The 17630-nt window shown below is 39.2% G+C and overlaps 1 protein-coding gene across 6 annotated transcripts in view; it reads right to left on the bottom strand.

Annotated features, from left to right (window-relative positions):
- Positions 1-17630, bottom strand: part of CDH19 (cadherin 19) — a 99036-nt gene that overhangs the window by 29675 nt on the left and 51731 nt on the right. For 5 of the 6 annotated variants that reach the window (XR_002098949.1, XM_019524757.1, XM_019524739.1 and 2 more), the window contains 5 exons: positions 11013-11132; positions 10268-10432; positions 8252-8436; positions 6042-6295; positions 2463-2599 (listed from right to left, as the gene is read on the bottom strand). Coding sequence is in view for 5 of the 6 variants with exons in the window: in XM_019524757.1 (XP_019380302.1) it covers positions 2463-2599; positions 6042-6295; positions 8252-8436; positions 10268-10432; positions 11013-11132 (861 nt within the window). In the remaining variant the exon portion in view is untranslated. Of the gene's footprint in view, positions 1-2462; positions 2600-6041; positions 6296-8251; positions 8437-10238; positions 10433-11012; positions 11133-17630 lie in introns of those variants that run through there. The other variant, XM_019524766.1, reaches the window with a different exon arrangement.

Here is a 17630-nt window from a genome sequence, read left to right as displayed (position 1 = left end):
CCCCCCCCCCCAATTCAAGTTAACTCATGGTCCCCCCGCATCCCAGGAAGCTTTGCACCTCCTCTAGAACCTCCCCCCCCCCTTACAAGGTGGGCAGGCAAGCCTGTCCCCAAGCTATCTGCTGCAACCAAGCAGGGATGTGTGCTCTAGCACTCCCCAGCTTTTGGCTTGGGCCACTGCAGACATGTGGATACATTTCTGGAATCAAAAATGAATGTCTGTTCACTTGCTTATCAATCCAGTCTACATTGCATGAAAAGATTGAACTGATTCAGCCTCAGGCTTTTTCACTGTCTGTATTTAGCCCTGAAGTGTAATGTAGATGAGGCCTATGTGGTAAATTTGCTTATGACTGGTAGTGAATTGTATCACTGAACAGCCAAAAAGACAATAAAATCAAAGTTGTACTACGACTTAATCAGCAATTCTCTCAGGGCTACTGGATGGTATTTTATGCTTCAACTAACAGAAAGCGAATGTGGGAAAACATTCTGGCTATTAACTATCTTCCTCTTCTGAACCAATAATTACTGTCACATAGGATTGAGATTTCTTTTTCCATTTAAATTGTTAAAGTGCTACTTTTTATGTTTAAATTTGTGCAGATTAGTACCTACAGCTAGATTCAATCTTATACTGCAGCTCTGCTCATTGTGTGACAAGAAGGGTGAATAGGCAGCTGGTTCTGGCTCCCTGAATCTCAGGGCTAACCTGCAAGTCAAAGTTACGAAAGGGTAGCTATAAATTGTGCTACTTATTTGTAGTTCTTAATGGAACCTGGCAGAGAGAAGCTCTGCCCTAGAATAGTCACCCGCTATACTGAGGAAAGGTGGTAGAAATCATTTGCTGCTACACAAACACCTCCTGCACTCCTGTCCCAGTCTTGCCTAGGTGCCTATATATGGTGCAGATACCAATATGTCAAAGGAATCTCCCGCTGAATTTATATTTGAAGACTGCTGCAAAGGAATAATAACAACCTTCAGAATCTGACCCATATTATGAAGTTAAATCTTGATACCAATGAGGTTAAATAGGAGGTTTGCCTTTGACTTTAGTAGGGTCAGAATGTAATCTGAAATGTTGTGTGTACAAAGATATACTCATGTGTTAAAATGCCTTGAGCTGAAAAAGTAAATCTTGTTCATTTATACCCAATCCAATGTGTGCAACCTTCAATAACTTTGTATATTATTTTATAAAGAGGGACCTTATCATTAAATACCTAAAGAATATAAGGGGAATAAGGGCTTTCCCCATACAATAAAAATCTTAATATTTCTTGATGTTGAAATCCCTGCCATTTATTTGTTTGCAGGAAGCACTCAGTTATAATATTTGGTTTTCTCCTTTTTTGATTGTTTAGCTAAACAGAAAAGTCTACCAAAGTCATCCTGCAGTGTTTCCATAAAGCTATTCAAAGCATGAAAAAATATGCCAGAGATACTTTCCATTTCACCATATCACCCGCCAGCTGTCCAATAAAGTGAAAAATAAGATACATTTATGTTTCAAAACTCACAGGAAAGCCAAGACAGCAAATAAGACTCAATTTCCAAACACAGACTGAGGGCTGCAGGAAATATGACTATGAGCTTTACTATATTACAGCCCCCTGTGCATTTACTGTTCTGACATTTTCTTTTGGAGGATGTGTTTAATTAACATGCTTTTAATTGGTCGCAATTAAAATAGAATTTAAAAGACACTGAATGTATAGTCCACATGCTAGCCATTAAAATGTTTGGCAAAATGTGGATGCAGTGATAGCCTCAAATGTAATTTACCTTTTCTTTTCTTATGAAGAGTGTGATTAATTTTAAGCAGTAATTTACAACCCTTGTCACACAGTTCCAAGTTATCAAGCATGTATTTGCTAGAGTGCTGTCCCAGAAACAGGGCAGCCTGATAACCCAACACACAAAGAGAGGCAATTTGCATTTGACTTTGAGACAAAACTGACAGGTGAAATCTATATAAGGGTTGCTTCCCAGATTTAATTGTCACTGTCAAGAAGTCTAGCTGATTTAGGCCTTACATTCAGAATTAATTTGAGCCACAGGTTTCTGACTGGTGTTAAATTAGACCCTGGCTAATTTCACACTAGTCAAAAATCTGGTGTGAAATTAGCCGGGGTCTAATTTAACATAAGATCTTGCACCGGGGGAGCAATTCATATGCTTCAGTGTAACTTGAAAGCATTAGAGTCTCCATCCTATTACAATTTCTTTTTCTTTTTTTATAAGGTCATCTTTTATGAAACAGCACAAGACCGTGGAGCTCTAATACACTCTGCTTCCATTGAACTTCTCATTTTAATAATGCTCCTTAATGTAACAAGCAACTATAATATAATGAGAAAGTAGTATGCATTCTGTATTTAAAAGAAGCGATATTCTGATGATAATTACACTAAGTGCATGCAATAGATAAAACATAGTGTTCCTTAAATTCTTACTGACTTGCTTCTGTGGCTGTAACAGTTATGTTGTGCCAAGCAGTTATCTCTCGGTCCAGAGGCTTAGTTATAATGATTGTTCCATTTTGTGCATTGATGCTGAACAATCTCTTTAAAGACATGCCATGGACAATAGCATACCTGCACCAAAAAGTAAAGAAATTCCTTAATACTGAAATGTTCCATCTGAAAACAAGAACATATGAAGCTATTGTCAGCTGGGAAAACAGAGCTGTGCATAAATGCATGTAAAATGTATGCTGCCATAACTCAGAAATCATGAAAAATATACACTTATAAACATTTAAAATTCACTGCTGCCAAGATCAAAGCTCTTCTTTTTATAAAACTAAGTATGCCTCAGATCTATATTAATGTGAACTGAATCTAAAATGCATTATTCATTCTTATTTCTAAGTCAAGCTCACAGCAGGTGAATGACTTGGTTGAAAAGAAAATGCAAAAGTAACACTTGTGAAATGAATAACCCAGGCAACTAAGTAGAGGTATAATGGTAAATCTATTTTATCATTGCTGACTTGCCATGATGTTAAAGGAATGAACATTAGCCAAAAAAAGAAAGGCAGCTATATATAATAAAGGTGTCTCCTATCTGGGGGGAAAAGTCCAAAAGTGAGAAATGACTACAAATAAGCCAAATTCCAGGTTGCACTGTTACAGTCCTTACCAAAAATACCTGTCAATGCCATATTCATACATGTGCTCACAAAATTTCAGTGGATTGATAGTTACTTTCTAATCAGTAACCACATATAAGAAACTGAGAGAAGGCAATGATTGAAGCCTGAAGGTAAAGGTTAGAATGACAGGGACTTTTTATTTTTTTAAAAGCAAGTAAATAAAAATAACTGACTAGTTTTATAAGGCACAGTAGGATTTTATTTTATGGAAGAAAAACCTCTAAACCTCTGTTCATAAGTCCTGCATTCGTCCTGTTTGTAATACCCATATTTAATAATTTCCCTTTCTCCACTTTTCATTTCATTTGACAAAGACTTTCTATTATAAATTGTCATATTGGTCTCCTTTGATAGCTGAAATTAAATGCCAATGGTTGGATGGTCCTTTAACTTCTAATTTATAGATACCATTCAGCCTGTGTGAAAATCATCAAGGTAACAAATCAGGGAACAATCATAATATATGGGTGTCCATTCATTTCAGTTTAGCCAAAAGCTTGTCAGTTTATCTTGTATAAAGCCCTGTTTCAGGGATTTATAACTCAGATCATAAATATTTTTCATTCATCTGGATAACCTCCATGCAAACACAAAATGTGTTTGTTTATGATTTTATATGCTTTTCAAAGGGCGTTTCGGGAAAGATTTTAAAAATACTGTTTTTTAAAGTAAATATTGGTATTATGGAAGATATTCATAATAGTAATGAAGCCTGATTTCTCTAAGATAAGAAAATAGTATCCAGTTATACATTAATGTTTTAAAAATCAGATGCATTTACATCTTCTTTGCCCAGTAAATATTATATGTATGTAAATGCTTGTAAATGCTTTAAGAGCATCTTCCATTTTAAAGGAAGTCAAAGTGGCACAATGTACATGTCTAAGTGTTTTGCTTTATTGGGGTCATAAACACACTTTTACATCACAGCAGATATCTTAATGGAAATAATTTAATTCAGAAAAAGTGCATTTCACAAAAGTTTTAAATATTCCAAGCATGTATACTTCTGCAGCAGGTACAACAGTCCCGAGTAAAAGATAGTAAGATTTTAGAAATGTATATGCATTATATGCAATGTATATATTATGTCTGACATTTTATCTATTAATACGTTTTAAAGTAAAAAACAAATAAACTAATATTTAAAGTACTGGAAATATACAGTATATTGAATATTATTTGAAGCTCTAAGGATAGATAAAGTATATTATGTATTAAAACACTGCTACCTTAATTTATCCATAATGGATTCTTTCACATCACTCTTGTTTGGCTTATATTATAGGCTGTCTAAACTCATTTGTCTGATGAAGCTCCACTGCATCAAGATAGGTCATGGGCACTTAATCCCAGATCTAGTCCATAGAGCCATGTAATCAAGCCTACAGGACTCCCCAAGGGTCCAGCAGTTTGGTGGGGGGAGAATGATGGCAATTAATGCTGCCACCACTCCCCCACTGCCAAATTCTCATGCCCTACAGGCCAGATGACATAGCAGTGTTCATAGGATCCTTCCTGTTTATTGAGAGCTGGGCTGTGGCAGAGCCACTTGATTCAGTAAATTTGGGACCATCTGGGTAGGGGAAGAGAAGCCCAATTTTGAGTGCACAGGGCTGGGGCTGAGGCACAAGCAGAAAACCTAATCCAGCATCTGCAGGGTTGGGGCTGGGGCCATGACAAGGGAAGAGGGGCATGTGGGGCTGAGGCCAGCAGGGCCAGGGCTCACACTGAGTGCCCAATCCCATTCGTACTGGGGAGGGGTCCAGGGCTAGGTGATAAAGTCTAATCCAGTGCATATGGAGCCAGGGCTTGGGTTCAGGGTAGTAAGTCTAATCAAGAACATGCAGGACTGGTGATGGGGTGGCAATGCACAACCAGGTGTGTGTAGTGACAGGGCTGGGATAGGATGGCTGTATCTGGTACGGGGTTGGGACCACAACCACAATAAGACCTGTGGGACCAATGCACCAGATTGAGCCCCAGCCATGTGCATGCTGGATTGGGCCCACAGACTGGATTTGGCCTATCAACTCACCCCGCACCACTCCTCTGGCCCATGGGATATGAAGATTGGGCACCAATAAACTAGATGGATCTCAGATGTGAGATTGTCTGTGCTCAGCTCCCCCTGGACCCTACAACATAGCTCTGTTCTTCAGTGTTCCTTGATGAAAATTGTTGGAGTTTGCTAGCTGAGAAATGACTATGACTAGGGTGATGATACGTCCCAGTTTAGCTGGGACAATCCTGGATTTTGAAGGGCTGTCCTGGCCAGTTGGGGAAAATTAAAACAGGAGTCCCAGGCATAGGGCAGTCTGGTGGGGAGGTGGATCAGCATGATATGCCAGGCAGCTCTGCCTCCCTGCCAGACTGCATCCTCACCATCCAGCGGGCTCTGCCACCACTGCCTGCAGCAGCACCATTGACTTGGGGAGAGGGAGGGGACAGTGTCCCAGAAGTCCCAGTTGTCCTGGATTTTCTTATGGTCACCCTAACTGTGACCCATGGATCTGCAGCTATGTACAACAAAGGCCACCAGGCCTTGAACCTTTCATTCTGGCTACTGGACCACAGAACTGCTGGTGCTCCTTATCCTCCAGAAGACCACCATTTGATTCATTATCCTATCTATTGGCCACATGAAGAATGGTCATACAAAAATCTGTTTCCTTTGGGTTTGTCAAAATATGGCCCAAACTTGAGGGAAATGGAATTTTACTAATCCAGACTATTTTGCTTTGAGGATGTGAATGTGCATTATAGCCTGCTATAGTGTAGGTGTACTCAGTTATAATTAAAGTTACACCTCGTGAAGTGTCTTCTGCTAGATTTCACATCATTCCTCCGTGGCACATTTATTCACGTTTTACCCTCTGTACCTGATGGGACTGTTGGTATTGTCTGGATCGCTAGCATTTACAGCCCCTACAAAAGAGCCACTCTCAGACCCTTCAGCTATCTCCATCACATATTCCTGTGAGGTGAAAACTGGAGGTTCATCAGCATCTTCCACAGTGATCCTGACAAGGGTTGAGTCTTCAAATGGTCCCTCATTCAGAAAACGCTCATCAATGTGCCTGTTGATAACTTTTGCTTTAATGCTGTATTTTCTTTTGGTTTCATAATCCACTTTCTGTAGAGAAACAAAGTAGGATGTGGATTTTTTCTTATCTTAGCATTTGAAAATTAATAGATTAATGATTGGTGTAAGATTAAAGACTAGTAATAGTTGTACGTAACTTTTGGGAATGTTTTAAAAGTGATTATTTCCAAGATTCCTTTTTTAACTGTAAAAACACTTTAAGTAATCATCTTAGCCTTCACTATTAAGAGTTTAGAAAATATTACTTTTAAAAAGCAAACAATTCTGTTATGTCCTTGTCTCACCACCCAATCTGAGCCCCCCCCCCCAAAAAAACAACAACAACAAAGGAAAACAAAACAAAACCAATAAAAATTTAATTTACCACCAGGTTATTTTTAGGTAGGTGTTGTTAATAAATAATACAGCAGAAATATTCAGGTTGTGCCTTCCTTTATTTGAAAAAAATTACAAAATTGAGGAAAACTAGCAAAATGCATGGTGAATTTCAGGATGTGGTAAAGAGAGATGTGGTGTCTCTCCCCCTCTGACCATCAGGGGATGGGAGCAAGGCATGGCTGCAGGTCTTGGACTGGTGGGGGACCGGACCAGACTGGAAGTGGGGAAAGAAAGTGTACAAAGAAGGAAATCTGCTTACCACTACTCTCCTTGGCTGACTCAGGGGTGGGGAAAGCCCCAGAGCTACTCCAGACAGTGGTTGTGGGGAGTAGCTGTACAAGGTGCTAGGCTTGGCTGGGGTCAACAGCAACAAGCAGGTTCTTCCTTCCAGTGCTTGACCAGGCCCCATTCTGAGGTGTCCTCCACTGGCCAGGTGAAGGTGCAGAAAGAAGAACCTCTGCACCTGCTGCTGTCATTGTTCCTAACCAAGCTAAGCTCCTCAAGCAATCATTCCCCATAGTCCCTGGCTTGAGCAGGGTAGGAGCAATTCTAGGGGTCCTCATATGACTGCTTCAACCAAGGACAGGGTTGGGTAGGCTTCTCTTTCCAGCACCTACTCTTGGCCAATGGGTGACACAGGTGCAGTGGCAGGAAGCAGATGCAGAAAGAGGAAACTTGCTCCTTGCTTCACTTATCCCCTGCAGAGCCTGGCACCCTGTATAGCTTCAGCCCATGGCTGGAGCATGGGAAGAGCAGCTCTGGAACTTCCATTATGTCTGAGTCAGCTGGGGAAAGTGCTGGCTGCAGCAGCAGAAGGATGGATATATCCACATTCTCACCCCCCACCCCCAGCCTCCACCATGGATCCGTCCCTAGCAACATTAGCTTCTATAATCTGCAATATTTCACTGAAGTGCTGACTTAGTCTAAATAAATACCCTTTTTTTTCTCTGTAGGTCTATGATACAACTTTTATTTTTAACTTTCCATGACTTGGAAATAGACTGAATGAAATAATTTACTTTCTGTCTTTTTCCTTCCTGGCAAGGTTTAGAGTGGAATTCTGTCATCAATTTAGGTCCAGGGAAAGAAAAAGCAGTCTTCCTCCCTCTGGGAGTAATAAAATGGGATAGGTTTCATTGTAAGCAATGACTTCTGAGCATGTTTTCACCAAATATATCATTTTTATTTATGCACCGTGGCGTGTTCTATCTTAAGATGTTAATATGTTTTGCCACCAGTGAATTAAATGTATGAATGACTCTCTGAAGAAGAGAAATAATCATCTGCCCATTTTACAAATGTCAAACTGAAGCAGAGGCTAAGACATATTATCACAATCATATAAGGAGTCTGTTGAAAAACTGAGAACTGAATCCAGATAGCTTAAGTGCTAACACTGGGTTTTAGCCATAAGCAAGCAAGCAAACCAAATAACAAACATACTTTCTAAACTATCCAACACTATTCCAGAACCTATTTTTAGTCATATCATTAGTGGCTAAGGAAGAAAGAAATAGTAGTATAGAAACAGTTGCATGCGTTTTTTTTGACTTTTCAAAAATTTTTAGTGACACGTCTCATTTTAGTAGGTTTTTTATGCCTCACCTTTTTTAATATAACAACTCCTTCTTGGGTTTCATTATCTGTAATGATGTCAAAAACATAGGAGGCCTCTCCTTCAATGACATAATTCATGGCTGCATTTTCCCCTATGTCACTGTCATCTGCCATGATTTTGCCTATGGTAGTGCCCACTGGTGCAGCTTCAGAAACAGTCATATGGTACAGTGCTTAAAGAAACAAAAAGTTACAATCACAGTAAACTTTGTCAATGATCGGTCTTAACCCAAAATGTTAACATGCAACATATGGGCTAGAGCAGGGTTGCTCAACCTCTGGCCTGTGAGCCACATCTGGCCCATGGAGCCAGGTGATTTGGTCCACTGCACCCCCCAGGGGGCCAACAATTTGGTGACAGGAGAATGGTGGTAGCATCAATCTTTTAAATGCCAATTTTCTGAACATGTGTGAAGCCCAATGAGCCAGATATCATAGCTCTATACAATAGATTAGGTATATGAGGCTGAGCCAAGATAGCGCAGGGCCCAATATGGATACACCAAGCTAGGGTGACATGGAAGCGGTTCTTGGTGTGCAGGGCCTGATTTGGGCACATGGGGCCCTGCACTACTCGTCTGCCTCATTGGACTGAAAGGTTGAGCCCACTGGGCTAGGGGACAGCAGGCATCCTTAAGACAGACTGCTGAAGAAAATGCATATGCTCGATAACACATGGGAAAACTGTTCCCTGAGACTCCTATTGCAGTGTTCAAACTGAAGCCGAGTTTTCCTTGTTCCTATGTAAAGGCAGTAGGACTAGCATTCTACGACATTGCAAGGGAAGTCAAATAAGAGTAGGGCAGGGGTGCTCAATCCTTGGTCTGAGGCCAGATCCAGTCCATGGAGCCATGTCATGCTTCCTGCCCAGCTCCCAATGGGTCCAAAAATGTGTTGGTGGGGGACTGATGGTGGCACTAATTGCCAATCCCCTGCTGCCACATTTCCAGATCCATGGGGAGCCCAGAGGACTGGATAGCTTGGCCCTGTGAGCTAGATGGGGTGCTGAAGGTAGAGCTGAGGTGGCACCAGGCCTGATCTGGGCATGCCAGGTCAGGGTGGCATGGGGCCTGGTCCTGGCAAGCAAGACTGAACACTGCACACCAACACAACAAAAGATCTAACATACAGAGCAGTTCCACACCATTCATCTGGCCCATGAGGCCAAAAGATTTGGTACCAGTGCAGTAGGGAATGCAGCCAGAGGTTGGTCTCCACTGCCTTTTTCACTGTTAGTGTGTGGGACATAATGAGGAAGAGAAGAGGAAGTCCAATTTTACTGAAAAGTTTGGTTATAAATCTAAAATAATTAGGCTGTATGAATCTACCACAAATCTATAATGTGCAATATCATTAGTAGTTAGTGTAGTTAAATATATTTAAGTCAAAACTATTTCCTACCCACCACTTCATTCTGAAATCATTTGTTTTCTACTCTTTTAAAATTATAATTCATTTCAAAGGAATGAACCCACAAGTATCAGAAGCAAGACATGCGAAACATTCTCTCTTTATATAGACACATGCGCATGTGGAATCATACAAACTTTCCCTAGGAATAATACCATTAAAATGTGCATTTCTGTATTAAGCAACATTTTTCCCCCCTGAGTATGTACTAGAAAGCAAGGCAATGCAGCGGTGCTTCCCATTTAATAAGTTTAAAAAGGACTTAGAAAAATATAACTTTACAGTTGTCAATATATCAACTTAATAAAGAAAAAGTATTCTGTACATTTCAGTGAAAAAATACTTTATTTAGGTATTCCTAAAATTGGTACTTCTTATGCCAAAGTAATAATGTAACCTTGAACTCACAGCTTTTTAATAGGAGCTACTTTTTGAAGAAAAATTCTTAGTTTATTAATCTTTCATTTAAATATCTGACATATTAGGTAAAATATAGACCTGATCTAAATTGTAGTGGTTTTACTCCTGTTTTTAATTTTTCCCCAGTTAGTTAAAATTCCCCCACCTTAGTTAAAATCCCTGGCCTCTACTCACTATGTTGAAATTTAGGGGCATTGTCATTGATGTCAGAGAGGTTGATAGTTACAGTTGCTGTTTCTGAAAATCCACCCATTTGCCCAATCAGATCTTTGGCTTGGATGATGACAAAGTACTTCTCCTGAGTTTCTCTATCTGTTTCAGAAGAAATTCTAATGACTCCTGAAAGATACAATAATCAACACTTACTTAAGTATACATTTCCCCCCGTATTCCTTAGCTATGAATTAAATGCAAAATCAGGTTCAGTATTTTAATGTACAAATTGATTAGACACAAAGCACATGATACTCCATGTATGGCTGCTGGCCCCAGCCTCCCCTACCCCACCCAGGGCAACTTGCAGTGCTCCAAAGCGCACATGCAGAATGTTCTCCAGGGACACCTAGCAGCAGTATAAATATGTGCTGCTGCTAGCTGTCCCCAGAAATGCATGTTCCTGCTCATAGAGTTGTGCCCAGTGGTTCCAAATAACCCCGAAAGACCTGATTCAGAAATAATCCAATTAATGGGTGGTTTTCCCTTGAATGAAATAGGATCGGCCCTAAATTTGAAGACATTCAAATACCAGTTGTAGACAACATTATAGGCCAATGACATAAGGAGGTAGGATGATGAGTTCATTTGAGAAAATTATATTTGTCCTTGTCCTGAGAAAAAAAGATGACTGTTTATTCAAATCTGTCACTGGCACCTAGATATTTTACGTTCATGAATAAATGTCAGGTATACATAACAATACCTGTTTTTGGCTCCACAGAGAAATAGGGCTGCCCTTGAATTATACTATAAAGCAGACGTGCATTGTATCCATAGTAAGGATCATCTCCATCTGTGGCTGTTACCTGTATAACGGAAGTACCTGAAAAGCAAATGCATATAAATAAGGAGTTCATACAAATGAACTAATAAACCTATCTTGGATTTTAACCATTATTAAATTATTTCTCTTTTGCTCAGTTGTATACAGTTTTCCTTTTATTTGCTTAATTTAGTATATATTATTTCTTCATTACACAGAGCACCTTTCTTAAAATCATGTCAAGTGTCTAATTATTGATAGGAGGCAAATTTTGTATCTTGCAAAAATAGGCACAGAAACAGGAAAAAGAAAATTACTTTCTCCTCTTTAATTTAGATTAAACCAAACACTATCTCGTGGATTTTAATGGAATTATTATTTAACTGTAAGTACTGTTTTTTCTCACTGGCTTTTCTAATTTATGTTATACAAATAGGAAACTAAGAGATTTCCACCTTGAATATGCTTTAAGATACTTTATTAAAGTTCTCCATATGACAACAACAAAAAAAGTCTGTATCAACAGCAGGCTTGAAGCATGGTTGAAAGAAATAAACTGTTAACAAGTTAACAAGCCAGGAAATACAAGAAAATTTTGATAGCAGTTTTTTGTATATTCTTGGTCTTTTTATGAGCTGTCCCTACTGCAAAAGAAATAGCAAAATCAATCTGCAGAACATAATTTCATCTTTAATTGGGAGTTGGTTATGTCCTAGATCTAAAATTGGCAGGATCCTCCTGGAGCTGTCAATGAGGGTATCTTTGCAAAGGGAATATTTCTCAACAGAATTATTTTATAATGATGACTTTAACATTATTTCTCACCTGCCTCATGTAAGGAACAACAGGAGAAAGAGCACCTTCTTACGACTTTCCAACATGAACACATTATTACCTATCATAACTAAAATGGGACAATTACATTTTGAGGTGATAGTAATTTTGATAAATGAGGGAAAATATTTTTGATTTTTTCTGAAATCTTTGGCAAACCCAAAAGCTGAAATAAAATATTCTTTCGAATGAAATATTTGTGGTGAGCTTTTGTAAAAAATGTTTTAAAATAAAGTTGAAGTAAATTTTACAATGAAATATCATTTTGAATTGAAGAAATGAAATGTTTTGGTTTCTTTAGAAGATTTATATTAAACTGGTTTGGTGAAGTTGACCTGAAGTCATGACATGTTTCAGTCAACCTGAGTCTTCATTTTGAAATAAAAAATATTTGGACAAAAATTCTCCAGAGATTTGGGGGCCCTGGTTTAAAATGCACTATGTTCTCTAAATATGTTGCTTAAATAAACACTGCTCTCTTGATGTTAAAACATCTATTAGAAATTTATCAGAGTTGTGGCAGGGTACCTTTGGTGCCTGTCACTTTAAAGGCTTGAGCAGACAGAAGAGCAGCCTGCAGGTGACAGCAGTGCCAATCACAGAGAGTCACATGGCCATCAGGAGGCTACCTGATTGGAGGAGGGCCTGGATGCTGGAAAATAAAAGCAGGCCCTGAGCGGTAAAACTGGCAGTTGATGCAGGGAGCTGAAGGAACAACATCTCCTGGCCAGAATACTGCTGCTTCCAGAACACCTGGAGGGCAAGGGTAGAAACTATGGGGATGGATGAGGTTCCTGGTCCTAGGGAGTGACCTAAAACTATACACTGCTGGGGTTGGAAGGTGTGATAGGGCTGGTTGTGGCATGGCATTTTCCAGGAAATGCCACACCTGTGCCTCCTCAGTGAAAGGCAAGTGTGGAGTGCCAGAAAGCCTTAGCCCCCACTGCTTTCAGGTACCCTATGGAGCGCAAAGGCTAGGGGAGCATACCCTGACAGAAAAGCACAGGGGCCCAGGTGCATTGAGTGAGGCCTGAGGTGGGGTCCAGGCCCTTTGAGTGGGGCCTGGGACAGGGCTGAGGTCCACCTACAGGGACCAGAGGCTTGGGGGGGCATAAGGCCCAGAAGCCACAGTGAGGGGATGCAATAGTGGTCCCAGTGAGGGGGTGTAGTGAAATCTGGCAGCCGTGTAGAGTAGGGTTCTAGGGGGACTGACGGACTGCACATTACCTGACCAAAGTAGTTGCAGTTGAGACCCCAGTGAGGGGGCATGTATGCCAGGCACACTTAAGGATGCCTGAGGTCAAGTTGGGATAGAGGCCAACTGTGGCTCAGTTAAAAGGGCCGGGGGAGTAATAGTGGATAGTAATTTGGATACAATCTATGAGGCATGGAACATGCTAAAGGGGAGGTTTGGAGCTGTGTATCGCACCCTTGGCATTAGGGTATTAAATGGGTAGCCTCCTGCCTAAGAAACATCAATTCGATTACATCAAAGGCATAGCAGGAGTTAGGTAGGGCAGACTGCCCTAGACATGTGGATGGACTGACACTATGATCGGCTTTGAGATGGCCCCCTGTCACAAGAGTAAAGACTCCTTCTATAGCTTGACTGGTCTGGAGGAAATAGATATTCATTTGCCTTTCACTTTAAGTGTGTCTGGAACAAAGGCAGAATACAAACCTCAGAACGTTACTTTAATATCAGGCTACTGTTACATACATCTATCAGTAAAGATACATTTAATGTAAATTGACAGATTATAATCAATCATTATAAAATTATAAAGTTTCCAAAGCAACAAAGTGTATTTTTCAAATAGGACTAAAGAGTAAAGAAAACATGGGCACTAAACTCAACTCAAAACAAAGTGTTGTCTAGAAACTAAAGGTCGCCAGAGATCTGTTCAAGTTAGCTACTCCAAGTCATATGACAATCACCCTAAGTAATATAATGAAAATAATTCATTCCTTTTGAAGTAATTACATGATAATGTTGAAGAAAGCTACCACTTTGGATAATCCAATTGATAGAAATGTGACTGATGCTATCTCTGAGACAGGAACAAAACTGCAATCAGTAAAATTCAAATATGTGCCATTTTATGGGATTTTATTTAACAGATCAGGGATTTAAATTCATAGAAAAATAGGTTATTTACCTGACTGTGATATTGATGTTAACGCCTTATGGGCCTTATTTTAGTTAAATTCCTGTGGGCGTATCTACATGAGATGTTATGTCGTATACTGCCAGCACTCCTCAGTAACAACCGCACAGTCAGGGGCATGTGTAGATGTGTTCTGTTTTACATTCTATGAATGGTGCTGGAAATTAACATCTGAAGTTGTAATAAAGTATGTTATCCTTGTGGCAAGCTCCCTTTGGTTGCTTATTGGCTTTTGTAGGGTGTGGTTTAAGAGACATTCAGGTGGTTTTAAATAAGCCCAGAAGCTGGGTACAATAGCAAAAGTAAAAAAGTAGTAGAAATCCAGGAAAAAGAAAACAGGCGCAAGGGAGGAGCAAAAGCTACTCTCCAGCCTGAACCTCAAATTTTGAATATAATGTGAATGTGAAAGAATTTGATTTCTTTTGGGGAAAATTGGCTTCTCAGGTTTCCTGGGAATGGTAATCTTGCAATCCTGATAGTAACTACTGAATTAAATATTAACTGAGTGCTAAGTGGCAGGGCACTATCATCTCATGACTATATCTAAAGGTACTTTCCTTCCCAGTTTTGAAATTCATACCCCAAATGAAAGCTATTTCTTTATGAACTTTAACCCATAGTAAGAAAAGCAAACAGTTGCCTGCATGTAACCATGGTTCAATAAACACATTGACCTAGGCAGTTAGGCAACAATTATAAAATGCTGCAACTACTAATATTACGTTTTTAACGTGAAAACAAGTAAAAAGGATTTCTTTGCTTAGGGAAAAACTAAAAGAGCACATAAAGAGACATACCGATTAAATTACACATTTGTAAGATGTTTCCTGATGTTACACAACTGAAATGGTCTAATGGCTATTGCTCAGAATTATGATACCATTTATGAGACTTATCATTTATGTGAAAATAGATATATTTAAAGGACAATGGCCCTGACCTTGGGATGCTGAAGACTAACATTAACTGAATATGCTCGTAGTCTTCGAACATTGTCCAAAGTGCAGTTCTGATAGGCATTTCAACATCAAAAATGTATTTTATGTTCTCAGAAACTATTGCTTCTGCATAATAAATTTGTTTTATGCCACAGCAGAATCTAACTTGGAGAAACTGCTTTTTTCCCACCTGACTGCCATTTCAGATTTCCTTTTTGCTTTTGTAGCCTTAGTTTTGAACTATGATGTAAAACATTACTGTATCATTTACATATTGCAGCACATTAGATAAGCTACTGGAGAATTATATGGGACATATGTATTCATTTTTCTAACTGGGGCCTCAAATGTATGAAAATGTTAAGTACAGATGTATCATTGCAGGTGACTTTTAATCACTCTATCAAATATACTACGTTTGTAGAAATGTAACTGCTATATGTGAGGAACTTTATGTAAAATCATACCAAATGCCTGAGGGAAAACCATAGTCTTGTACTCCCAGAAGAGTCCATTTACTGATACACTTTTCATTTACTATGGCACTTGCATAAAATTCAAATGATGAAAATATGGGCAAGCTGTGAAAGCATACTAAAATTTATGCAAATGTGTAGTCATATTAATATAGATGTTGATACTTTAACCTAACTTTGGGTTAATTTTGTAGGGGCCAGATTTTGTGTGTGTACTAGGGGAAGTAATGTGTGATTGCCTAGGCATCATTTCTCAGCTTATTCTCCTTGCTACATGCATAATATCTGCTTATAGATAACAGTTTTCCCCAAAGCTATATGCTCACTAGGTGATGACAACATCTGAAGGTTCAGAGATTGGTTGTTGATGTCTCACACATTTCTGGCATGGAGCAAGGGGGAAAGCAAAAAAATATTCCTAGGGAAATTCTCATCTGAAGTAATCCTAGGCTAGAAGAGATAAGCAAACGAATATCCTTAGCTCAACAGACAGGCAATGGATGCCAAATATTTCTGTTGTTCCCTATGTTATTGGGCTAGTAGGTTAGTATACCCACCTTCAAGACTGATGTTTTTTAATATGACAAAATAGATTCAGATCCTCAGATATGCTTGCTGTACCCTGCTGTCAGGTGCACATGCTAAAAAGTGAGGCACAGGGTAAGCTCTGTGCAAAGTCTTGTGTTGTTTTGGCTAGACTGCTTCCAGTTCCCTAGCTGACTCATTTGAAGCAAGACTGGTTATCTCTGCACTCAGATACAGTCTTTACTGTCAATATAACTAGTATAAAAAGTGGAAGGCCATACCATAACTGGGTGTAAAAGAAACAAAGGGGATCAGTGGGGTATAAACATTGATGTGACCATATATCATCAGTGCCCCACAGTTTCCCACAGCACTATAGTGAAGGCAGGGGAAGCTGATACATGTGGGTGTCCCAAAAAACTGCAGGATTTGACCATGATTCAAATACATGACTGGATGATCAGAAGGTCATCAATTCTATTGCTTCTGCAAGCTCAACAACCTGTCTCTACAAAGAAAGCATACAGGGAATTTTGATTCTTTTTAATTCTCATCATGCTCATTCTGGTTACTTCTGGTATGTGTGTGATATATAATGTGTACGTGCACACACAGGCACACATGCATATATGTTTTCTTTTTTCCTAAAATGTTCTTCTAAGATTATATGAGAGATACTTGTATTCAGTAATAACACTGGGAAATTTTATATATACTGTATTATATGTATATTAATATATAATATATAACTATATAAACATATATAAATAAATATTATAAATATAATATATCTATATAAAATTTCCCAGCGTTATTACTGAATGCAAGTATCTCTCATATAATCTTAGTGGAGTATCTTAGGAAAAAAAGAAAACTTTCATTGCTTTAATTAATCTTAAACTAGAAGTCCAGGATGTATTAGAAATGAAAATACATAGTAGATGTCTCGGGGGATTAGAACAGGTTTTTGAGTTTTTAATTTTTAGCTTGTCAGATTATATCTGGCTCAGGTCAGTAGTGACTGACTGCTTATTGATGATTTCAGATAAGTTTCTAGGGAACAAGTGTCTACATAGAAGAACTACCTCTACAATTGGCCTTAACTGGTATCCTTGTTAGTACCAAGAGGCCAAGTTTATTCCCTTGGGGACAAAACTACATTGTTACCCTTAAAGGTTGAGGCTTATTGGGAGGGAAGCTTGCAGGACTAAATCCATCTGTAGGTTACTGAAAAATGATATGATTGTGTCATATCCTCAGGATGTGTTAATGCTGTTTTATAGAGAAAGTACCACTTCCTCCTAGGTTTATGCCTGCCTTCCAGAAAAACTAAAGAGGGCATATAGAAGGGAGAGAGACCCTGCAGGGACAAAAAAAGGCTGCCAAAGTAGGAAGTCATGACAGTGGAGGTCCCAGCCTATACAGATGATCTTAATTAATAAAAGCTGGGTATCACCTGAGTGTCTGGGAGACAGACAGATTAAATAGCTCTCCCCAGTAGTTTCAGTTGTTGGTGGTAAAGTGTCTTCTAGAGCAATGGATGTAGAAAGAAGCTGCTCACCAAGTGACACTGCAGTGCCCGCCCACTAGCCCCCCCCATTAACCCAGCCCCCTCCA

The sequence above is a fragment of the Gavialis gangeticus genome, unplaced genomic scaffold, assembly GCF_001723915.1.
Source record: "Gavialis gangeticus isolate Ggan-Ray unplaced genomic scaffold, GavGan_comp1, whole genome shotgun sequence".
Taxonomy (NCBI): Eukaryota; Metazoa; Chordata; order Crocodylia; family Gavialidae; genus Gavialis; species Gavialis gangeticus.
This window is presented reverse-complemented; position numbering and strand designations above follow the sequence as displayed.